Source organism: Podarcis tiliguerta, assembly GCF_965153285.1.
Source record: "Podarcis tiliguerta genome assembly, chromosome: 10".
Lineage (NCBI taxonomy): Eukaryota > Metazoa > Chordata > Lepidosauria > Squamata > Lacertidae > Podarcis > Podarcis tiliguerta.
In genome coordinates, this window is record NC_139543.1 from 43755341 (window position 1) to 43781273 (window position 25933).

Sequence of the window (25933 nt, forward strand, 5' to 3'; positions counted from 1 at the left end):
TTACAGGGCCCGCTGCAGCCAATCAGGCCCTAAAGAACTGGGCCGGTTACCTAACTTGCGAGAGGAAATGGGCTCGGTCGCAGGAAAGGCTTAAATCTCAAGTGTGAAGAGACGGGCAAGAAATCAAAGGAGGATTCTGATAGTCGGCGCAACAAGTCTATCACAACCATAAAGTATAATGCCAATCTCGGGCCAGTAAATCATAGGTTGCTCTCTCAATCAGGCAGAATAAATCCATTAGTTGCCGTAGTTCCTCCTGGTGTTGTTTTGTTTTCAGACTGTGGAGCGGCTTTGCAAATCATCCGTCTTCTTAGGAAGGGGTTCGCAGTGTGACCCTGGAAGCTGCCACCTCTTAGCCAGTATTTCTGATTTCTCCATCAGAATACTGTAGGCAACATTCTATATTTATTTCTCATATGCTACTCAGTGTCTTGTGTGGGGTCATGACCCATAGGATCAAAGTTCTTAGTCTTAAATTAGATAAACCTTAAGTAGTATAATCACAATTCTATCTCTTGGATAAAACCCCATGGTACCTAATTCAGTTACCTAATATATGACCTGGCAAGGCAGAAGCAGTAGAGTTTGTTTGTTTGCTTGCTTCTGTTTGCAACAAAGCAGTCTTTCAGGTGGAATCACAACTGCTGCCCACAAACTAACCCTGCTACCCACAAACTAATTCTGTGCTCCCATTCTTCATAAAGAAGATGACCACCTGCACTTCAAGTGGTTCATCAAACGCAAATTCCAGCAATTCTTGGAGTGATTGATGGTGTGTGAAAATTGCGCTGTGGGGTCCTTTAATCTGGCCTGGGTGTGAAGTAAAGGAATCATAGGGAAAATTAATTGCCATGTGTAGAGATCCACATTCTGCATATGACTAATCTGAAGATGCCATGGGCATACTCATCTATGATTGGTGGGAATTTGTGGCATTAAATGCAGGTTGGGGAGAACTTGTTTGAGATACTGCTTTGCTTTTGATTTTGCTGCTGGGTGCACATGTGATGTCAAATACACTCTACCAAAGTTATAGCATGTGCCACCAATGTAGCTAAGACCGTAGAATTATGGGTCACTTTCATTCATCCTGTTTCTCATGGAGTAAAATGACACACCATGCTGCTGCTTTAAGCTTCAGAGTTGGGTGTGGGTGTGGAAAACACCCTACTTGTAATCTAGTTTCTACTTCTATGGCATCAGCAGAAAATCTATTGCAAGATTTCCAGGAACCTATCTGTACTGTTTATCTAAAAGCCATATTTATATAAAACTAAAATAGAGCAGTGACCTTATACATAGTCTGGGGGTGGCACTTGGGGCACAAGTGTCGTTGGTGGCTAGAGGTGCCTTTTAACAGCTTAGGCTAGTTCATTAGCTGCCACACTATCTGAATAAAGCAGACTTTGAGTTTTGTTAAACATGCTCTGGCTATTTCTGGACTAGATTCTGGACTGACCCATTCAGCTCCACCCAGCAAGGCCAGGGATGGTGAGAACCAGTGGCGTAGCGTGGGGGGTGCAGGGGGGGCCGGCCGCACCGGGCGCAACATCTGGGGGTTAGGGTTAGGGGCGCAAATCCACGGGTTAGGGGGCGCAAATTACTTGCCTTGCCCCGGGTGCTGACAACCCACGCTACGCCACTGGTGAGAACAGAGGTGCAGCAATATCTAGAGGCCCACAGGGCAAGTTTAGAGCCCTTCTGGTCTCAAGTATAACTCTAATTCCTAATGCTATATAAGCTTGATACTGAGAGGGATCATCCAAAGCTGCCAATTAATCTTCTTACGTTTGTCATCAGTTTTAAGTCATGCTTTATTAGGCACCATGTTCCTAATTATGTTCAAATACTTTACCACACTGTGAACATAACATACTTTAAGGCAACGTCCCCTAAATCCTGTGAACTGGAGTTAACCCTTCACAAAGCTACAGTTCCCAGCACCTTTAACAAACTACAGTTCCCAGGGTTCTTTGGATGGAGTGTGTGCCGTCTATTTTATACAAAGAGACAGACTGGTACCATTTTGAATCAGTTGTGTGATTATGTCAGCATCTCAGTCCAGTAGCGATAGGTGTTGCAAAGCCTGCTTAAAACTGTGATTATTCCAATGGGTGCAGTCTGCTATCCCATCCCCCAGTCACGCTTCACACCTAGACAAGTTGCCCAGAAGCAATGTTAACAAGCCTCAGCTCTTCCCTTGGCACCCCTTACACAAGTCCCTCCCACACACTGCTTTGAGCCTGGAGGCCTTACCTGCAAGATCCTTGCCCAATGCAAGGAACTGAAATACCTGCAAAACACATACCTGTCACATTTGTGGGTGTGCCAAGCCTAATTAGCCTAGCAGCCTGAAAGCTGAATACCGTTGTCACCACAAGAGAATAGACCAAATACAGTGGTGCCTTGGTTCTCAAACAACTTGGAACCTAAACACTGCAAACCTGGAAGTAAGTGTTCTGGTTTGCGAACTTTTTTCGGAAGTAGAACGTGTTCCATTTTGAGTGTTACACTTCCAATTTGAGTGCCACACTTCTGTTTGGAGTGCCACACTTTCGTTTGGAGAGTTACGCTGAGGTCTGTCTGTTTTTGCTATTTATTTTGTGTTTATGTGGCTCTTTTCTTTGGTGTGTGACCATGTGGAACCCAGTTCAGCTACTGATTGATTGTGTGACTGCAGTACATTGTTTATTGCTTTCATTTTATGGATCAATGGTCTCGTTAGATCGGAAAATTCATGTTAAATTGCTGTTTTGGAGGTTGTTTTTAAAAGTCTGGAATGGATTAAATGGATTAATCCATTTTGCATTACATTTTATGGGAAAGCATGCCTTGGTTTTGGAACGGACTTCCGGAACGGATTAAGTTTGAAAACCAAGGTACCACTGTGTCCCACCAGATCTGTAGAATAGACCTCCATAGCTGAGTGAGAACTTGAACCCAAGTCTCCACCATGTTCACAGCCAAATGTTCTCTTTAATGTATCAGATTAGTTGCCAGTTCTCTTGGGCACAGTGGATATGATACACCAATAGCTGAAACAGCTGCCTTTGGGGAAGAAAATAAAATTCCAAATAGAATGATGGTGATGATACACTTAAAAGAAAAAAAGTATATCAGAATTACCAGATGGTGACCTGGTGGTTGAATCCCATCTAGAAAACTATGTGTTTGGAATGAAGAAACTAAAACCAGTAAAAACTGAAGTTAATTAACAGAGACTTGGAAGCATTCTTCCAGCGCTTTGCCAAACCTGATCATTCATAGCTGCCTAATGCATTTGGATCATGTTAGGAATACATAGCCAAACATGGCAAACCACTTAATCACAAATTGAAAACAAAACAAAAAACTGAGAAAGTTTCCCAACAGTTTCAAACGGTTATGTATTTATTCAATTTATGTCCCATGCCACTTAAGGCTCTCAGCAACTTGTACAAATATTTTGTAAATAATTGTTTTAAAAAATATAATTGAATTTTTCCTAACTCTTGCATAGCCATCCTCCCCGCATGGCACTGACTCTGAGAGCAGATGTAGCTGTTATGTCTGCTCTTGCTCTGAGGAATGGGCAGCCTCCCACCTGTTCTTAAGCCACTAACCAATGACTGCAGCCGGTACGTTTTTTCTTTCACCTACCTACAGTTTTGGGGCAACTGACAAGACGATCCTTGGGGAAGGGCATGAGTAGTTAGTAGCCACAATGACCGTGCCTCCACAGAGGCAGCAAAGCTTCTGAATACAAGTTGCTGGAAACTGCAGGAGGGGAGAGGGCTCCTGTGCTCAGAACCTGCTTGGGGATTTCCCACAGGCATCTGGTTGGCCATGGTGGGAACAGGATGCTGGACAAGATGGGCCACTGGCCTGATCCAGCAGCCTCTTACGTTCTTATGACAGCCAAGCAGCCTTTTCTTTGGATGGAAGAGGGCCTGTAGAACTCTGTCCATTGCAACCCTAAGAGAATGTAAGCTGGATCTAGCCCAGTATTCTTTTCCATTAGCAGGACCTGAGTGCAATGGCATTGGCCCCACTTGCACTTCCTGGAAACTGATACAGTGGTACCTCAGGTTACATACGCTTCAGGTTACAGACTCCGCTAACCCAGAAATAGTGCCTCAGGTTGAGAACTTTGCTTCAGGATGAGAACAGGAATTGTGCTCCGGCGGCGCTGCAGCAGCAGGAGGCCCCATTAGCTAAAGTGGTGCTTCAGGTTAAGAACAGTTTCAGGTTAAGTACGAACCTCCAGAACGAATTAAGTACTTAACCCGAGGTACCACTGTACACAGAATGCTACCTCTGAAGGCAGAGGTAGGACTTAGCTTTATCCTCCATGAGTTTGTCAATCCTTCAAAAGCCATTTAACTTGGTGGACATCACTACATCTTACTGGAGCGTATTCTGTAGTTTAACTATGTGCTGTGTAAAGAAGTACCTCCTTTCCTTTATGCTTTGTGCTTCTAACATTCAGCTTCATTGCCATCTTGCCCAGCTTTCATATTATGAGGGAGAAAAGCCTCTGGACCTTCTAGCCAGTGACTGAATCCAGACTGAGGGCAGAGTGCCGTTTGTGCTCATGTCCTGTTTGTGGCTGCCCCCAGGCACCTAGCTGGCCACAGTGAGATCAGGCAGGGCTCTTCTGACGTCCTTTGCCTGACCTCAGTAGTCCTCATGCCAATCAGTGTGTGATGGCATGAATGTCCCAATTATTAGTAAACAGTACATGTGACATCCTAAAATAAGCACTTCCTGTGGCCCACACCATCCCATGGACTTCCATTTCCCCTTTTCCTCTCAAGACTCTTCGGTGGCTGTGTACTTCCCCTCACTTTGATCAGCAATGGGTGGTATAATCATCTGACACCAGTTTTGATTTAAAAAACAACAACACCACAAAGTAACAGGCCTCTTCCATCCCTCCACAAGGCATCAGCAAGCCGTTTTGTGAACTTTCACTCCAGGGTTGTTGTTTTTTCGTCTTTTACACCTGCACATCAGCAGCAGGTGAGAAAAAAATGCTTTAAGTCACATATTTGAAATATTGTCTCAGATGAAGTTGCACTACAATACTATATGGCCAAAAGCGCCAATCATGGTTACATGTATTTATAACATTGTGATTATTGACATCTTCAAACAGCAATTTGCTTTGTGGTAATTTGCTACCATAGAAGCTTGGGAGACTGAAGAGCTGATTAACCTGAGGTATAGTGAAGTACACCAAGCTAACTGTACACAACTCTTTGTAATAAGGCCACAAGCCCCATGAATGTATGGGCCATGTGCTAACATCTCTAAATAGCAACAAGAACTGTCAATGTGCTTATAAAGTACATAACCACCTTCCTGCATGGCACAGGCACCGCCTCTCAGATTAGGCAGGATTTACATGAATGTGAACCATGCAGCAAGTTTAATGGTTTACATACATCTTCTCTCTCTCCTTTGCACACACTTTACTGCATGTAGGCAGAATTAGAGTTTCAGAAAATCTTCTCTCCTGCTGATTATCATTTTAAAAAAATCAAGCATGATCTGCATATTTAGCCAGTCTATACTACAGTTGGAAAACCTGTGGCCCTCCAAATGCTTTTGGACTACAATTCCCACCATCCCTGGCCACTGGCCTTATTGGCTGGGGTAGATGTAAGTAGAAGGTTTGATGTTTTATGACTCTTATTTAAGAGTGCTGTGCTTGAACTACTATACTGTAAAAGCTTTGTTCTGATTTGCCTCAGGGCAGACTCTCTTAACTGGCAGTTTGGCAAGAACAACCCTGCTAAGTTTGGCCAGGGCACAGCCTGACTCCCTCCTTTGGCAATCTTCACAGAACTCTAGCCCAATGGTTGCCATCAATTTGATTTGAATTAATTTTATAATGAAATGATTTTAGAATGTTGTATTATTTTAGTGTTGTTAGCCGCCCTGAGCCCGGCTTCGGCTGGGGAGGGCGGGATATAAATAAAATTTATTATTATTATTTATTATTAAGTTGTTCTGTCCTCATGTGCAGTAGTTAATAAACTAGGTCCCTAACTTGGATCTGTTGCACTTGCTTTTATTCTCTTAGTTCCATGTTTTATTTCAGGTGTTCCCTCACCTGGGTAACAAACCAGTGGTGTAGAAGTAAATTCTTGCCACTCTGTTTTTCAGTAAGCAATGCCAATGTCATTGTGGTACGTACAAGTGGGATGGGGCAACAGTCATTTGATCAGGAGTGCTGACCAAGGACATCAAGGGTAGGGAAACACTGGCCTTCTACATGTTGCTGAACTACAACTCCCAACAGTCCCAGCAAGAACGGCCAATTGCCAGGGATGATAAGAGTTGTAATTCAGCAGCATCTGGAGGTTCCCCACATCTGAAGTACGTAAGTAATGAGAGTAGTGACATCATGGGAACTGTGTGACATGAGACTTGGTATTTCATTTTAAATGAGAGGTAGCTAAAACAGAAATACAGTGGTGCCCCGCAAGACGAATGCCTTGCAAGACGGAAAACCCGCTAGACGAAAGGGTTTTCCGTTTTGGAGGTGCTTCGCAAAACGAATTTCCTATGGGCTTGCTTCGCAAGACGAAAATGTCTTGCGAGTTGCTGCGATTTTTTTTCCGCTCCCCACCCCCTTTTTCTAAGGCACTAAGCTGCTAATAGCCTTTTAGCAGCTAATCCGCTAATCCCTTAAGCCTTTAATAGCCGCTAATAGCCGCTAAACCGCTAATAGCGCTAATCTGCTAATGGGGTTGCTTTGAAAGACGAAAAAACCGCTAGACGAAGAGACTCACGGAACGGATTCTTTTCGTCTTGCGAGGCACCACTGTATCTATCCTAGGCCACAAATGAATCACCTTTTGATCATGTTTCATACCAGGCATATTACCCATGCATGAAGAAACAGATGAGCCACCTTTCCATTCTCGTTCCAAGGAATAATACAGCACACACGGTGAGGGTTTAAAGTGCACACTTTTATTTTCTATTACAAAGGCTAAAAGAAGCAAATCTGTCTCATTAGGAACAAGAAAGTTGTTAGAACATCTACATTATTATCTTGGATACTAGACCTTCTGAAAGGTACTATGGATTTCTTTGTAATAGTAAAGCGTGGTATTCTTAAAATATAGTAATACAAAGACATTTTGAAGGACTCTCCAACTTATTACAAGATCAGCTTAGAAATATAGCATCTCCCTTCACTGGCTTTCCCCTATCACTCAATTTCTTAGGGATGGCCTGGTTGAAGGCCTGGTCAATCACTATCCCATTCAAACCTACCCTTCCCTCAACTTTGAGGATCTGGGAAAGGAGTCCTCCCTCCTTTTTGGGAGCATTTTATAATACAGTGACTGGACCAATAACTTTATTTTATGTTAAGAAAGGGGCATTGCCAAGCTCTTTGTAGCACAGTTTGTTCAGTATTAAAAAACATAACCAGTGACCTAATTTCATTATAATTCTCAGATGTGTCCGCCCTCCTGAAAATCTTTCCCTTGGTAGGTCATTTATGGTAGTTATCCAAATGCTTATTTCTTTTATTCAGTTGTTCTGGAGCACTGGGCTGACACCCTTGATTACTGAAGAACTGTTAGTGCTATGGATACAGTGAGATGCTATAGCACAAAAAATAATCCCATCCTATTTATATAAAGACAAAGGGGAAAAGATAAACAGAGGACAAAGTACCACCCCCTGCTCTTGACAACGTCCATTTTCTTAAGAAAATAATCAAAAGGTTTTCTTTAGCACCTTATTTATTAGATGAACATTTCTTTCCATGGAATGGGCAGATATTTACATGGGTGAGTTCACCACTAATTGGAGTAATGATCCCCTGTCAGCATAAATAATTATTTTTCAACGCAACAGAACTGTTCCTCCCCCCAACATCATTTTGTTTCAATAAGAGATGCTGCATTTCCCTAGCTAGAGTCCTTTTCCTTAACCCTCAATAAAAAAAGATTCCTTCGATACCACATACATATATAATATTATATAGAGTGATATATTTAATACCTGTGTATATATGTTTTATGGAAGGGTTACATATATACACACTAGAACAAGTCCAGTGACAAAATACTGCAACACCACATATCAGGTTATCATATCAGGAAAAAACAAAAGTTGATTCTCACTGCAATGCCCAGGAATATGTGTTCCCACCCCTATAAACTCTACTTCCATAAACCACAAAAGCCGTTTTCTCCCCCATCAAAGTAGTATTGATTGGAGTAAAAAAGGCTGCAAAGCAGTTTATTTTTTAATTAAAGAGGAAAGGAAACATTTCCCACCCCATAATCTAAATAAATTCACATATTATAACTCATGGTAGAGCATACACTTATATAGTTACATTTCTAGATGCAGATAGTTTAAGAATTTTAAACATCCATTTTCTTATGTGTGTTTTCCTCTGTCTGTCCCAAATAGGTTAACATTTCAACTCCAGAAGCTGGTCAATTGCTCTCATCAGTATTTTGAGAAATAGGACCAACAGACTGAAAGCATAATGACCAAGCAGACAACAAGCAAATACACAGAATGCTTATGTGTGGGAAGGGGAGTGATTTGGCTCATTCAGTTGCAGTTGAATTTCTGTGGCTTTGCTTAATCCAGTGTCAAATTAATTAAGACTACTAAACTGGAAAGACAGCAGAAAATGCCAACTCCCTTTTTATCAAAATCTAGGCCAATGGAAGACACATAACATGATATGAGTGGTTTTGTTTCAAATTCTAGAATAATCAAATCAATAAAAGGGAATCATAGCTTTCAAGAAAAGTATGTGTGGATTATTCCATGGAATGGTGGTGGTCAGGGTACATGACTACCATTCATTGGGAGTTAAACACACAAAAAGCTATAACCTTCTCCTAGAAGATAGCAATGAAAAGTACCTACATCTCCTCTTTAGGAATACGAGTTATTCGTCCAACAAAATAAGCCTATTTGAAAACAAGTAGCTGGTTTTGCTTATAAAGAGCAAATATCTTTAAACTGGTTTTACGATAGGTACAAGTGGGTTAATAAGTGTGAAGGCCAGATACTGACAAAAATGAGTAATGGGGCATCTGATCATCAGTTAGAAAGAAAATAAAGCAACAAAAGGTTTCAGAGAACCCTAACCTAGTGATCTTATGTTCCCCTGCTCACTCTACTTCCCCTTATCACAATTATTTGGGCCTCTTCATGTCTATAGGGATAGCTTATATTATCTTAATTAATATTATTTAAGTAGGAAAGGGTTATAAAATTTGATTAAATATCAAAAACTCTTAGTTGGACAATTTCATAAAATAGCTAGTATAACCAAGACTGCAGGTCCTAGATAGATACATCTCAGCATGAAACCTCCTCATTCAGATCACACATCATCTGCTTGCAAAACATAAAGCAAATATTCTAATACTGCATACTAATTTGTAATACACATATTAGTGCATTTCCTCTTAGACCCAAAAACAGAATTGCGCCAACTTGTTCAGTCACAAGTGCTGAGCATTTTAGCTTGCTAAAATATAAGTTCTGCACATTTTAGATCACCTGCATTCTTATCCAGAACAGATGTGTCCAACACACACATCATGCCAAGTGTCATAAAATGAAAGCACTTTCCCCCCCTTCTTCAACCCCTATTTCACAGAACGTTTTGTTTAATGTTCCCATCATTTTTTTGCAGACGTTTACAGCCCAGTGCTGAACATGCTTACCCCCAAAGCAGGCCCCATGGCGTTCAATGGAACTTAACTCATAGAAAGCAAGCTTTGGACGATAGCCTCTGGAAGCTCACTTCAAAAGGTGTATTAAATAGTACTGATATAGAAGAGATCGTATTGACTTCTAGGAACCTTGTCCACTGTCAGAGAAGGGACAGAAAGCTGATTTAATGTGTTCTCGTTGCTGGAGGCTATTTGTAGATAATATATTTGTTTTGGAAATGAAACATTCATATGCAAGAAAGGTTTTATTCTCCTACTTTGTAACCTTGGTTTAACCAGTTTCTCTTGTGGAAATATTTTTAACTTCTCTCTTTGCATTTAATTCTATCTTTGATTTCAAGTATAGTTACATTTTTTATTATCTGAGTGGCACCACATATTTTACATGGCCAAAAAAAAAAAAAAAAAGGTTTCCAACCTGACTCTGCTTTTTATATGGCAAACATTTTTTAATCTAAACGACTGGATTCCTTTTACATAATTTCTGTCCATTTCTGCTATCATTGCTTTTTGGTCTTTGCAGACACACACATCTATCCAATACGGGGGGGGGGGGGGCACTAAGGTGGAACTGGCACACTTTCAGTAACAACCAAGCAGGCTCTCTGCACAACCTGCAAACATTAATTTTTCTTAAGCACGTGTCAATCCTCAAAAGAGCATCTTGGTTTTAGGTGTCTCTACAGAGAGGTAAAGACTGCATTGTGCAATTGCTCCAACTGTAGGAGGAAGAATCTTCACAGTTATGCTTATCAAACAAAGGTCCAACACAATAATCTGTTATCAATTTGCTTTTTGGGTAACAGAATTAGCTATATGGGAAGGCAGGGAATATACTGTTGCCTCCATCTCCAAAGGCAATGTAGTGATAATCTTTCTAGCTGGACTAGAAATTCATTGTCCTCCCTCACCTGAGAGGGATTGGAATGGGCAGAAAGGAGGAGGTAATCTTAGAATACACAGAGAAAAATATGATCTTATTTTTTACTATTGCCTACAGCAACCACCGGAGTCACCTCAAAACTTTAAAGACAGCTTGAACTGGGCTTGTTTTAAGTTACTTCCTTATTCTTCTACACAATAGTTTGGGTGTCTGTGGAGAAGAAGCACACAGCACTGCACAGTCACCAACACTGAACAAAACCCCACTTGCTCATCATTTCTCCACTATCTCTCTATGCTCATGTCTATGATGCTGCAATAGTCCAGCAATCAGGCACCCCAAATAAAGGATCCAGGATCTTGGGAACCAAAGTGAGAAGCCCCCTCCCTCTTATTTACCAAACACCGCAAAACAGTATCTTTTTCTTTTTTTTTAAGTTGAAAAGTGGTAAATTGAAAAATTATGTTTAAAAAGGGAGCAGGGGAGATAGAACAACAAAAGGAGCATCGTGTTCCCTGGCTATAGATGAATCAATTCAAAATCCCATTCAACATCAGTAAATCATCTTGATTATCTTACAATCAAAGAAAGGTTTGTGGAACAACTACCAGTCTCTTTGTCACTGCCCTGCTCCTTCCCTTCCCACATCTCTGGTTCTGAAAACCTGCCTGTTTTCTCACCACCCTCAGTAAATTATATGCTATCCCGTAATAGGAAGCTGTATTTGCCAAAGTCATCATCTCGGGGGCACAGCAGCATATCCTTGCGGGCTTTGGCCAGCTTCTGCTTCATGACTTCCCTCCGATCCAGCCACTCTGTCAGTTCATCCTGGCCATGAGCAGAGTGACACTTCTCCCCTTCAGGGCAGGATTTTGTCTTCTGGAATCTGCAGGAGGACAACACATGGCTTAAGAGACTTTAGGGTTTTTTCATTTTTAACCATTTCCCTTGGTTCTTCAGTATCTGACATCAGAAAACTAATTTCAAACTACAAAGGGTTTTTTCTACGAAACATAGCAAGGGCCCAAGGCAAAAGAGGGACACTTTTTTGGCAAACAAGCCAGCCGGGTCAATTGTCAGGTATGATGGGAGCTGGAGCTGAGCAACATCTAAACTGTAACTGTTGTTTAAAGCTATGATAACCTTAAGAAAGCAAACATAAGTCTTAAAGAAACAACAGCAAACTTATCATGCCTTTATAGTTTATAGTAAATTATATATTGTTACTTTTATTATCTCCTGCCAACCTAGCAATTCGAAAGCATGTCAAAGTGCAAGTAGATAAATAGGTACTGCTCTGGCGGGAAGGTAAATGGTGTTTCCGTGCGCTGCTCTGGTTCGCCAGAAGCGGCTTAGTCATGCTGGCCACATGACTGTATGTCGGCTCCCTCGGCCAATAAAGCGAGATGAGCGCCGCAACCCCAGAGTCGGTCACGACTGGACCTAATAGTCAGGGGTCCCTTTACATTTACCTTACTTTTATTATGAAAGTGTGTCTGGCCAGTTTTGTACCATGTCTGAATTTCACCAGCTATTGAGATATAGTTAAAGATGTTGGTAAACAATGTAGTACAGACATCTGGTGGCAGCAGTTAGAAAGTGAATTGGCAGCGGTAAATAAAAGCTGGCTCTCCGCCTATTAAAAATAAATAAATAGATGTGCCTCTCCACCTATTACTAATAAACATTTAACCTGGAAAAGTAAATAGTAGCTGTGCTGCCCCATTAGAAAATTCCAAATCAGTATTAGGGCAATAACTCTACCAGGCCAACCAAAACGTGACAAAACAGTACATAAGCTTCTGAGTCCTTCAGAACTCTTCCTAAGGCTAGACGGCAATAGGGTGAGGAAGAGCTGAAGCCAAGGACTGTTCTCTTTATTAATCTGGAGTTACATATTAACTGCATATGTAACCAGATGAGAAGGGGGTAGTTTTGTGCACAGTACCTTTCACACAGCCGGAACTCCCCCATTGGGAAACGGTAGTTCCAGCAGCTGGAGTCGTTCTCCGATGTGAAGACTTTTTCTTTATGCTTCTCTGACTGAATGTGTTGCTGCCATTGCTTCTTGCTGTTGCTGTTCTTCCCACAAAGCCAGCAATGGTAACCCATCTAGCCATCAGATAACAGGAGAACACAGTTCTTTAACTTCGTGCTGTTTCACTGAACAACTGCTCCATAAAAGGGTTAGAAAGGGCTTCTCCAACCACCTCCACGCCTAGCGTTCAATAAAACCAATTTGCCCATGACTTAAACATTTCCACTAATTAAGCTGTATAGAAATAGCTCAGATAATAATAAAAGAAATCTATTGTTCGATGTGTTTCACAGTTTGTTCGCCAACTAGATTTTCCTTTACTATCCACTTTCCGAAATGTTTTGCAAGTGCCAAAGATCTTCTGGGTTTTGTGGGGGGAGTGGTGGAGAGAAAAAAGAGGGGGAGGAAAAAAGGGGGTGCATGTGAAGAGTTGGGTGCAAGGGGCTGCAAAAGAGAGGGAGTAGGAGGGATGGCAATGAGGATGGTGAAAACAGGTGCAAAATGGGGCTGCACAACAGAACAGAAAAGTAACTTCAGAAATGGGGCTGGGAAAGTGAAAAGCAACCTTTGTAGTTGCATGGGATGGGAAGGAGAAGCTCTTGGGGGTTAATGTGGGGAGAATGGCAGGGGGACTGGTGAGTGAAACAGTGAGCAGGGGCACAGGGGTGTGTGTGTGTGTGTGTGTGTGTGTGTGTAATAAAATAGAGTCAACATTAAATCCTTCGTATATTTCACTACTCATACAAGGATTGGGTCTTCCCAATACTTCATGTCATTCCAGCAAAATACATGCAATTAATGAAGTGGCCCTCCATTTAATTAATGAAGTGGCCCTCCATCAACCAGCAAGCGACAGATTGCGCAAGAGAAAGATGTTACCATGTCAGCATAATCAGTGGGCATCTGGATCTGCTTCTCCCCTTCCCGTGATGTCAGAGGTGTCCCCTCACCCGGCTTCCCAGGATTGTGTTTTTTCAGCCACATGTCATAGGTCTGCTGCATATCCAAAACTGCAATGAAATATCAGTTTGATGAGCCTCCTTTCCGTCATACCAAGCACAATATCGCCAAGAGGAAAGCTTTACAAGCTGCTTTATACCAAAATCAGAGCAAGAGCTCATCTAGTTTGATACTATCTTAGCATTCTTGTAGCTCAGCTCTTCAGCATTTCAGACAGGGGTCTCTCTAGAAGCCCTACCTAGAGATGCCTGGATTTGAACCTGGGACCTGCCACATGCAAAAGACGCGCTCTGCCACTGAGCCAAAGCCCCACCACACCTGAAAGGACTTACAAAAATACTTTTTTCTTGAAGGCAGGTGTTAGGAACTTCAGGCATGGGGGCTAAATGTGAACTTCCAAGGTTCTCTATCTGGGCCCTGGGACTCTCTCCACCCCACACCCCTAGGCTACCTCCCCACCAACCCAGCTTCAACCCCCCCTTGGGTGTTTTTGGATGGGTAGAATTTGTCCCTGGACTCTGATCATAGCTCTCCCTTGTCTAGATGAAGAAGAGAGAGGGGTAGGTGTCTGAGTGTAGAAACTAGACTACTGTACAAAGTTAAAAGCCACTTTTGCCTCTGGCCCTGCTCATTACTGGAATGTGGCCCCTGGAAGGCTGCCCAGAAGGTGAGATATAAATGCGATAAATAAACAAAATAAAAATAAAATAGCACAAGGTGCAGGACACGGTTTCAGCTGGCACAGAAGAAGATAGCTATACATGCGTGTGACATTTTGGAATACAATTCCTATTTAAATTCCTATTTAGTGGTTCCTATTTAAAGCTGACTCCTGTAAACTGCGGGTATCTGTGGATCGGGAGTCAAGTCTTATGCATGTGCTCCTCCCTCCTCTGGAGTCATCTGCACCCCCTTCCTGACATTAACTGTAGTTTTAGGGAACTATGGTTTGTAAACCAATTTCAAGCCATGGCTTTAATCCTATCCAGGTTTAGCCCTACTCAGACTGGAACCTCTTCATAAGAGGAGCAGAGCAGATTTCACTGCCAGCAACCCTGCCAGATCCAGAACTCCTGGCCCCAGGACCAGAGCTCACAACACCAGTAGCCTAGATTCCTGGATAATTCTTGGATTCCATCCCTCCACCAATCATCACCCCCGGAGCTCCAGTAACGGAGGAGACAGAAGCAAGGCAAGAACATGCTTGGCTAACAGCATGTCTGGCTGTTCAGGAGGCAGGTAAGTGCCTGAAAACAGGGCCTGGCAGAGAAAGCCAAGCAGGAATGGAGTCTCCCGCTGCTATATAAGCTCTCAGTCTCCCCCAGAGCTCCAAACTCACCTTCCTAAGCTGGGGAAAGAGACAAGATTCCCAATTATTTTATACATTGGTGTCCTCATAATGCAGTACTTCAATTAGCACAGGGAAGGAAGGGACAATTGCTCTGGAGAGGGGAAGGAAGGAGCAAGTTTCACAAGACCAGCCCTTGGTTTGCAAACTATGCTTTTCAGGGAGCCAGACTTACATCTTCACTAAGCTGCAGTGTGTCCATCACTCTCAAAGCTAGCTTTCCTATAAAGGGGGGAATGGGGAACTAGAATGGAAGAGAGTTTTCCCCCTGCTCCCAAACATACATTCCACTCACTCTTATTTTCTTTCATGAAAGTCCACATCTCTCTCTCTTCAGGGCTGTGGGCAAAAGAGCAGTTTCCAACATACTGACACTTCCTGCCATTTTGTGCATGAATGCATAGCTGCAAAGAGATAGAAAACACACACACAAACCTTAAAAAAGAAGAAAAAAACCCTCCACCCTTAAAAGAAAAAAGGATGAAGTAGCTAAGAATGGTGCTAAGTCAAACAAAAAGGGGACGAGCAAGCTTTGCGAATTAATTCTGCTTCAGACTGTATCTGCAAATCTGTGACTAGGCAATGATAACAACATACAAATTTGTCTCTCCAGCTTGACAGGTGATAGCCTTCCAGCATTAAGGAAGTTGACCCCCACCCCGGCAACAAAAACCTGTTCTTTAAAGCTCAATCAGAGCAAATAGCAATCTCTGGAAAATCTGAATTGACGTTTGCTCCAATTGAGTGCTAAAGAGCAGGTATTCACTGCAACAAAACAAAAAACCCATGCTCAGACACAGAGTTTTTAAGTGCAGACCTGTGCCTGGAAAGAGCAGGTTAGAGGTAAGTGAGGATAAGCCCTGAGAGCTGTAGGATTTAAATTTTCAAGTTTATTGGTACAAGTTTATTCTGGTTTTTATCACTGTATATATGTTGAATGCCATTAAAGACTCTGTGGTGATAGAACCCACCTCCAACACATACACCTGAAAGATGACAAGCAAAGAAGAAGAAAAAGAAGCAGAAGACTGATACACTGGGGGCTTATGGAGGTTATTCAACAACCCACTGTTATTCTGCGAAGCCTGCTGTGGAATTGTTCCTGTGCTTTCTGCTGATTTTCTGGGACCTCCTGAGGCTAGCAATTGCTGCAGCACTTCTGGATGAAGGCCTTCTGAGTTTCAGGTGCACTGCCAATCAATGCACCTGGTTATCAATAAGCCATACAGACTGCAGCAATTTCTTCATATGGATCACTACTAGTCAATTCAGAATGGTTGTGTGATCCATAGCAGGATTAGGGTGGTGGTGGCATAGTTTCTCCCCTCACTCAAAAAGCAGCTGTTGTGCAGAACACTACTAGTTGCTGTGTCACAGGGATTGGAGTCATGGGCTCCTCCCCACCCGCCTCTTATTCCAGAGTATCAACACCAGAGACTTGCTTTCTGCAAGTCCTGGAAGTCCTGCCATATGTCTCACACTTGCAATTTAAGCAAGGTCTTCAGACACTGCCATCTTTCCCCTTGACACAGGGTACAAAGGAAAACCTACTACTCTTTAAGTCCACTTCCTCTCTCAGAGCGCTTATGTCTGTCCTTGTGTTGGACAAGCGCTCCCAAGAACTGCAGGTGCATTCTAGCACATGCAGCTACACAGAGATCTACTTTGAAATGGAAGGCTGCATCACGGAATTAAGAATAGTACACCTTCAATATGCTACATTCAAGCATGCTTTCAAGCAAGAGCCTGGCATCACAGTGAAGCTCAGAGGGGAGAGTCTGAGACCTGCCTGCCATACCAACATAGCAGGAAGTTACTCTGGACCACATCCTCTCTCCGTTTCTGGAAATGGAGACAAATCAAGGCCAGATTTCTTGAATACCTCTCCAAGAACCTCCTAGATTGCAGAGTTGAATAGAAAACACTAAAATATAAATATAGGAGGAGAACTGAAGAAAAGCTTCTCCTCCAAAGACATACTGCTAGCTTTTTCCCTTTCCCTCATATCTCACTTTTCAGTTCCTGTTTCTACCACAAAGCCTCTTCAGTTCTTGAAAAGACCACAACCTGAGGAGGCTACAGCACAACTGCCCATTCCTCATCCACAGTCATGCTATGCTCTAGGAGAATGATTTCCAAAGGAATTGTTTTTAACGTCTCTTCCTCATCCTTACTCATTCATGGAAACAGAAGATGTTGGCTTTGTGCTCAAAGGAAATAGACAACAGACACTCGGATTAGAAACAGATTTAATGAACAATTCCAACAAAGTAAACAAAAACTATTCCCTTAGCCAGGGATGGGGAACTTGTGGTCTCCAGATGTTGTTGGACTACAAATCCCATCATCCTCTGACCACTGGCCAAGAGTTGGAGTCCATTGGCCGGGAGTTGGATTCCAATAACATCTGGTGGGCCAACGGTTCCCCATCCATGCACTTAGCAAACAACAGAAGTACAGCAGTAAAATTATTCACTTCCTTGTAGCAACCATTTTTGAAGCACAGTTATTTCCTTTTGCAGCAGAATACAAGTCTTTTAAAAAAGGGATTGGGTGATTTTTATAGAAAACTCTCCTAAAGCAAGGAGACATTTGACTCTAGGGGCACATGAAAAGCCTAGATCTGAACATTCATGTGTGAATATATGCACATGTATGTATTGCTTGCTCATTATTTACCAAATATTGTTGGTCATTTTGAGTCTTCCTTTCCCTTAGGAAAAAGGAATAGAAAAAAGTTTTGCAACATGTTCACCCACAACTGGGCTTAACGTTAAGAGCTCCTCTTGATAGTTTTCTTCTTTTTTGAATGAGCAGTGCTTTCCAAATCCTTGAATTGACTTGAAGTCACGTCATCTTCAAGCCCAGGAGCTAGTGCCACACCTTCTCTGGCAGTAAACAAACTGAGGACTATCACCAGCTTCTTTTCACACACACAGCACTCTGAATTAGAGGAGGGTAACCCAAGGTGAAACGCTATACCCGATTCTAGAGCCAACCAGTCTTCCATGGAACAAGGATTTTAATTAAAACCACCAAATTTGCATGGGTGATTTCAACGGGTGTCAAAATATTCTTTCATTATTGCACCACTGACTAATCTTGGCCTTCAACCAGACCTGTTTTTTGTCTAACAATAACTCTGCTATTCCCGTAAAGAGCTCTTCCTCCTTCGGCTTCTGTATTCTGGCTCCCTTCTCACTCCATACAGAGCTTGTGTGAATGGAAAGAAAAGGCAACTCACCTATAAGAAAAGGTCACACAACATTTGGGGCTTCTTAGAGAAAAGGCGAGTAAGATACACGGCAGATACAAAGAATGATGCACAGTGAGAAAGTGGATAGAGAAAAGTTTTCTCCCGCTCTCATCTCAAGAGGAATCCAAGTTTCTGGGCAGTCAAAAAAAGGGCATTTCTTCGCACAGCACTTAGTTCGCCTGGCACCTACATTATATATTTTTAGGCATCAGCTGAAAACCTTCCTCTTTTGTTTAAATTGTTTTATTGTTTTTATCCTTTATTTTATTCTGTGAACTGCCCTGAGCTGAGTAATAATAATAATAATAATAATAATAATAATAATAATAAACTAGGGAATTCACGCCTACAAAAAGCAGTGGTGGCCATAAGCTTGGCTGGCTTCAAAAGAGATAAGTTCACAGAGGATAAGGCAATCAACAGCTAATAAGCAGGATGGTGATGGTCTACCATTGGTGCCAGAAGCAGTTTGCCTATGTATACCAGTTCCTGGGAAACACAAGTGGGGAAAATGCGACTATGCTCAAGTTCTGCTTGTGGCTTCCAATAGGCAACTGACCGGCCACTGTAAGGACAGAGTGCTGGACTAGTTGTGCCTGATCCTGCAGGCTCCGATGATGTTCTTATGTTAAGCGCCATCTGCAAAACAACAGTGCTACTCACATCGTATTGCTGAGGGAAGTTGCGGATGGAAGGCAATGGTCGGACAGACACCCACTTCTTCTTTGCTTTGGACATCACAAGCAGGACACGGCGCTCCTTGGTCCAACTACGGGGGGGACAAATCAGAAAATGTTCCATTATGAGCAGAGTCTGGCTTTTATGACAACTGGTGTACAGTGGTACCTCGGGTTACATATACTTCAGGTTACATACGCTTCAGGTTACAGACTCCGCTAACCCAGAAATAGCACCTCGGGTTAAGAACTTTGCTTCAGGATGAGAACAGAAATCATGCTTTGGCAGCGCGGCAGCAGCAGGAGGCCCCATTAGCTAAAGTGGTGCTTCAGGTTCAGAACAGTTTCAGGTTAAGAACGGACCTCCGGAACGAATTAAGTACTTAACCTGAGGTACCACTGTACAGACTGAGCGAATGAATCCAGAATTCCCTGCTAGAAAGAAGGAAAGCTCTGTGCCATGTAGCAAGTGGGGAGGTGGGGAGGACAACATGCAACAACTGATTGCCAAAATAAACTGTGTGAAGCAATAGCAGATAAGAAAAGTCTTATGAGGCAGATCATCTGGTCCTGTATCACATAGATTGTATGATTTATAGACTAAGGAAAAGCTTTCAGAACTGCTTGTCAGGGCACACTAGTGTGCCATGGGAGAGAATTAGGCCTTGAAAACTTAGGCAGCTACTATGTCCAGGTCTGTGGCAGTGTGTGAAGGCACCTTCCTAAAGTAGAGTAGCAATGCCTGAATGGGAGGGAGATCTCTTAACCCCCACAGAGGAAAGATGGGATATAAATCCAGTATCTAAATAACCATTGGTGGCATCTATCTCACTATATCCTTATTTGTTTACCCTTGCTACTCCTCAAGAGGCATCTCAAGATGATTTACACTATAACGACAAATATAAAAGTTGCCTACAGTCATACCTTGGTTTTCAAACAGCCTAGTTCTCAAACTTTTTGGCTCCCGAACACCGCAAACCTAGAAATGACTGTTCCAGTTTGCATGCTGTTTTTGGAAACCAAACATCCAATGGGGCTTCCGATTGGTTGCAGGAGCTTCCTGCAGCTAATCAGAAGCCACGCTTTGGTTTCTGAACGTTTTGGAAGTCGAAGGGACTTCTGGAACGGATTCCGTTCGACTTCCAAGGTATGACTGTATATAAAAACAATTTTAAAAGCAATTGTGTATGTGAACAATTTTGAAAAACAACCACTATAAATATAAAAGCAGTTGAAAACAACAACAAATACACACAATCCATTCAGGTCCAGGACAGGCACCAACTAGGATAAAGATTTTAGAAGGCTAATTGAAGGTGTGTGTGGAGGCACTGTGCATACCTTCCGAGTGGGGAGGCAGCAGACAGCACCCGTTTCCTCCTTTTTGCCAGAATATGATCATTGACATAACCCTGAAGGAAGGACTAATAATGCCCAAGGATTCCCCAGATGCAGCCTGTGCTAGAGCTGTCAGGCCTGGGGGAATCCCTGACACATTGCCTACTTAGGGAAGCAACCGTGCTTCCTAGGCCAAGGAAAGGGGAAGACCTTGGGAAGCAGAATCAAAATGGGCTGGCTTCAAACTCCCTGCCCATTGCTTTACAAGGTAATCAAGCATTTATAGTAATCTTTTTTAGTGCAAAGCTGAAGTATACTGTCGTGATCAGGTGGGATTGCCATGAGGAATTATAAATATAGAGTAAGCCATCTGTGTCAGCAAAGTGAAAGCATTGCGTTGACTGGGCTTAAACTATTTTGATATGATTCTTGATCAATCCACACCTCTGCATCCCTGTTCCATTTCTCTTTCTTGACAAGTCACGTACTGCAGGCAGGCATCCTGGGTCATCAAAGATAGTGGGCAGCTTCTTTTGATGTAGCTTTTCTGATATGTTAATCTTAGGATGTTAATCTTAGGGCCAGGAAACAGATCTCAGCTGAAGGTGATAATGATCGCAATATGCGTGCTTAATTAGTTTTGGTAGTTTAAATTTTCCCAATGTGGGGTTTATTGAAATGCTCAGAAGAAGTCTGATTGATTACGAACACTCTGTAAAAAGTTATTTTGTGAATAAAACGACCTGGGCCATGGGGTAGAGGGACAGAGATTATGATATGCACCCTTCAAACCTCTGTGTGTATTCTTATTAATCAGAGTTCAATCCTTCCTTTACTTTGGGAACGCCTCAGTATACCTCCATTTTTAAAATGGGGGGGGGGCACCTGTCCCATTATCAAAACATTGTATTAAAACAATACAGACCCATAAGTAATTGGCCCATAAACTCTGCATCATTTTTAATCTCCCTTTTCCCCATGTTTTTTCTCCACACAGCTTCCTCCACAAGAGTAGGTATGCCTGGCACTGACTCAGTTCAAAAATGACCACAAATACATTTTATAGTCTACAAGGAATAAAAACAAAACCCTAGAAAACCACAGCAATCATTTAAATAAAAGCACTCCACAAAATATATGGTAGGAAAACGTTCTACAGGCAGTAGAATAGGTAAGGGCACCTACCAGTGGCGAGCTTTGGCACTACAGTACTTGAGGTCCTTGTCTGGTTCCACCACCTGCCCATTCCTCCAACACTGGCCACAAACAAATTTCATTTGGAGGTCGAAAGTGCTTGACGTGGGAGTCCTCGCAGAAGCCTGATATTGGGAAGGAGGAAGGAAGGAAGTTGGTGGAGGGAGTTGCTGCATCCACAAAATTGGACAAGCTAGATTTACTAAGACAATACACATTTTTACACGTATGTTCTTTTATGAGAACTGCAGAATAAAGCAAGTGACAAAATAAGACTGCAAAAACAGATCCTAACAGTAAGATAAAATTACATTCGAATGGAAATGTAAAGAAAAAGAGGGTACATTCTGTCATATGTGGTGGGAATGTAAGAAAGTAAAAAGCTTTCGGGAAATGATATATAATGAATTGAAGAAAATGTTTAAGTACACTTTTGTTAAGAAACCAGAAGCGTTTTTACTTGGTATTACAGGGAATGAGATAAACAAGAAAGAAAGGAAGCTGTTTTTATACGCAGTTACTGCAGCAAGAATACTGATGGCTCAGAAATGGAAGCAAGAGGAGCTACCTACATTAGAAGAATGGAGAATGAAGATGACGGACTATGCAGAACTTGATAGACTGACGGGAAGGATCCGAAATCGACGAGATCAGAGATTTATAGAAGATTGGGAAAAGTTTACAGAGTATATGCACAAACTAAGTGAAAAGCAAATAACGCTTGTAAGCTTTAATGAAGCTCTGTAACAAGAAACGTTAGAATATGAGTAAAATAAGATTTAATTTATAAAAATATTAGAAGTAAGGTTTTAGAAATGTGTAAGAAATTAAGAAGGGAAGGAGTATCAGCCTAGTTGAGGGAAGTCAAAAAAGAGAATGGATATAAAAAAAAAAGATGTATGAATTGTATAAATTTTATATTGGAAAAATGGAATAAAAATTATTTACAAAAAAAAGAAAAAAAAGAATGGATAGTGATATATAAGTAAATAGCCTTTGCTGCTAATTTACAGACAAAAATCCCGTTATTTGAAAACGTAAAGGATATCATATGTAAGGGACTGAAGATAAAGATAAAGCGCTCTATTTCTCTCTCTCCACAGACTCTGTTTCATGCTACTGAAGAAGCTAATAAGCCACCCACTTCTGTTTTCTAGTATTGTGGGATGTGGTGTTGGAGATAATGAAATGGCACAATAAAAAACTCACAGTAAAAAAACAACTCTTTTTATGATCCATGCTGTTGAATTTACAATTGCATTCCTACAGGAACGGGTTGTTGTTGTTTTTTGCCAGTATTGGCCACTGGTTCAGCACAGTATCTAATCAATAGACTGGGCTCTAAAGGCATAAATTGGGCCTATATGATCTTTACAGTCCTGGGCTTGGAGTCACTTCACTTCCTGCAGGGGTTGCAAACATTGCACATGACACACCCAGTCTAAAATGAAGATACATACACAAAGTAACCCTGAGGAACATAAGGACTCCTGGACGGTTAAGTCCAGTCAAAGGCGACTATGGGGTTGTGGCGCTCATCTCACTTTCAGGCCAAGGGAGCTGGTGTTTGTCCACAGACAGCTTTCCAGGTTGTGTGGCTAGCATGACTAAACTGCTTCTGGTGCAATGGAACACAATGGCGCACGTAAACGCTGTTTACCTTCCTGCCGCAGTGGTACCTATTTATCTACTTGTACTGGCATGCTTTCGAACTGCTTGGTTGGCAGGAGCTGGGACAGAGCAATAGAAGTTTACCCCGTTGCGGGGATTAGAACCGCCAACCTTCCGATCGGCAAGCCGAAGAGGCCACCTGTGTTCCTGAGAAACATAGCAATGGCATAGCATTGGGGGGGGGGGAGGAGCCAGCAGTGGCGGTTGCCCTGGACACAAAATTGTTAGCGGGTGCAAAATTTCAACACCCAGTGCTGCCTCAATACAGCTGTGTGCTTCCATTGGTGGGCTCTATTGAAAATGGCTTCTCCATGTGAACCAGGAAGGGACCTCTTCAGACAACAGAACAACTCTTCTTTTCTTATCTCTGCAGCTGCGGTCTCCTGGGTGACATGGACACTGTTAGGCAGTTTAATGTGCATATATAAACTATATCATCTTTTACAACATTGGGGGGAGAATATTACTTGATGGAATTCTCTGCCTGAGCAACATATTAAGCATGATACTTCAGCTCTGAATGACTAACAATTTGAGTAGAAGAGAAAAGAGCTGCTAATAATTTAAAGACAATTTGTGCCAACTTAGAATTTGGAAAGAAACAGTGGCAGGAGGGAGAAGTCAGAGGCTGAGATATATGGAGAGATGGTTCTCCCAGGACAGGAGATCACAGATTCATGCAATTGGTGGTGGTAATTTAGTGTAGAAAATGTGTGTTGGTTGGGGGAGGAGGAAGAAAAGAGGGTTCACATTGTTATGGTTCTTGCCACCTCTATAGGAAAAAAGAACATTAAACACAATACTCACATACAATCCTCATTCCTTTGACTGCAATGTTAGAATTTTTTTTGCTGCTTTTCTTTATAAACAAACTCATGGAACTTAAATTAAAATAAAACACACACACACACACACACACACACACACACACATATACCAGGGGTCTGGGACGAATGAGTCACTCTGGGTGCGAACTGCTTTAGGAGTGCAAAACGCAAAGAATGCTGATCGCGAGCAATTTGTTCAGCCACAGTGTTTTGTGTAGGATTATGCTGCATCAACTCAAAACAAGTTCCACTGAGTCTTAATTCTCAGGTAAGGATAGCCACCTGAATCAGGTAGCCAGAGCACACCAACTGAGGCCAAGGAAATCGCCACAGAGAATGGACCCTGCCTTAGACCAAGCCTAGAAGGAGGGTTTAAAGTTTTACATGTGTGTAATTCTGGAGGGAGTTTCTAAAGACTCAGGTGCCCTGGATAAACGCACCAGGCTGGTGTCACAAGTCACATAAGTACAGATTGTACCAATCGCCATGCTGATCACTGCAAGAACAAATGGAAAAACAGGGCTAATCCAGATTAGTGCAGGAGGTATGGTGCAAAAAGAATAACTATGACAAAATGCAAATTCCTGGAACAAAAACAGCTATCCCTATTAGCCAAGCCTACTAGACACCTATTTCTACAGTGTTAATTAGCCATGTGGAAAGCTGCCATCAAGGCCCTCCCACCAAATAAATCCATATAAGTCATTGTTGCAGATGGAATTCATCCCTTAGGTATCTATCTAATAATCGCTGCCTCCAGTCTTTTCACACCCTCATCAAAGGCTTTGAAAAGCTCCTTCTAAACATTAGAAGCTTCCAAGAACACGAGGCAAGCACAAACTGAACAGGTCTTTTCAGGTGAGTAGCCCAAAGCTGAGAAGCATATGCATCCTTGCCAGGTAAATACATCTTTCCAAAGCTAAAAGGAACTAAAAGAAGAAGCCAAAGCATCAACTTTGCATGACTGTATTTGTAACAGCAAGACACATACCTGACAGATTGCTAATAAATCAGTCAATGTTGCATGGAAATTAGAGGTTCCTAAGCATGCCATGAATTAACTCAGCCCAACTGGCTTCAGATTAACAGCTGCATTGTTATGAGGCCAACATTACAAGATCTAGTTGGCAACTAAACCATACCGGCCACATGATTAAAAGCTTTGGCACAGCAATGCTTTGATTTGTTATTCCAAGTAAGGCAGAAGGCATGCCACAACGAGAAAGAGAGCAGTGGATCAGTGGTAGAGCACGCGAATAAGATCACCAACAAAATGTTGAAGTAGGGTGAGCTTCTTTCAGAATTCCAGCCAGCCAGCTATGATTTCTTTCAGGATATTCCATTCCATTTCTCCCTCCCTCTAGTTTTCATTCTTCTACCACCCCCGAGTAGTCACTGAGTATGCTTTGGGGAAATATCTGTAGCTCAGAAGCAGGACATCTGTTCTGCATGCAGAAAGTCCCAATTTCAATCCCTGGCATCTCTAGGGAAGACTGGGAATGCCCCCCAAAGGAAACTTTGGAGAGTTTCTGCCAGTCAGTGTAAACAGTACTGAGCTAGATAGAACAATGGTTGAAGGCGAATTCTAGAAATGTGGGATGGGTCTGATTTCACTTAGATATGCAAGAGTATTATTCTCTCATAACCTTTCCCTAACTCTGTTAACTTGTCTCCAGCTGTTCCCAATTATTCACACATATTTAGTTGCCAAAAAAAGCAACTCAGCCCAGCATTATTTACCGGCAGACCAGAGTGAAGCTGGCTATACAGAATGGCTGTTCCAGGTATATCAAAAAACGAATGCATTCAGGCATTGTGCAATTAGTTTCCAGACAACTTCACAGCTTAGAAAATGTCAGGTGATTTTGCAATCTGTGAAAGTAGCAAGAGAGCAAGTCATCCTGTTATTTAGTTTTTCTGAACCAAAGTCATCTTAGCACAAGAGCAGAGTGCACACAAATAAGGGAATTCTGGGGAGACAGAACCCACCCCCCTAATGTGACTCTGCATCATCCCTCTCCCCAC

General features: G+C 42.2%; 1 protein-coding gene across 6 annotated transcripts in view; it reads right to left on the minus strand.

Moving 5' to 3' along the window:
• Positions 1 to 6941: 6941 nt before the first annotated feature.
• Positions 6942 to 25933, minus strand: part of ZC3H7B (zinc finger CCCH-type containing 7B) — a 47673-nt gene continuing 28681 nt past the window's right edge. For 5 of the 6 annotated variants that reach the window (XM_083400887.1, XM_083400884.1, XM_083400886.1 and 2 more), the window contains exons 18-23: positions 21402 to 21535; positions 18862 to 18967; positions 15238 to 15346; positions 13514 to 13644; positions 12545 to 12708; positions 6942 to 11482 (exon numbers count right to left, since the gene is read on the minus strand). In XM_083400887.1, coding sequence (XP_083257013.1) covers positions 11290 to 11482; positions 12545 to 12708; positions 13514 to 13644; positions 15238 to 15346; positions 18862 to 18967; positions 21402 to 21535 — 837 coding nt within the window. In that variant the 3' untranslated portion in view covers positions 6942 to 11289. The remainder of the gene's footprint in view (positions 11483 to 12544; positions 12709 to 13513; positions 13645 to 15237; positions 15347 to 18861; positions 18968 to 21401; positions 21536 to 25933) is intronic. The other variant, XR_014502413.1, reaches the window with a different exon arrangement.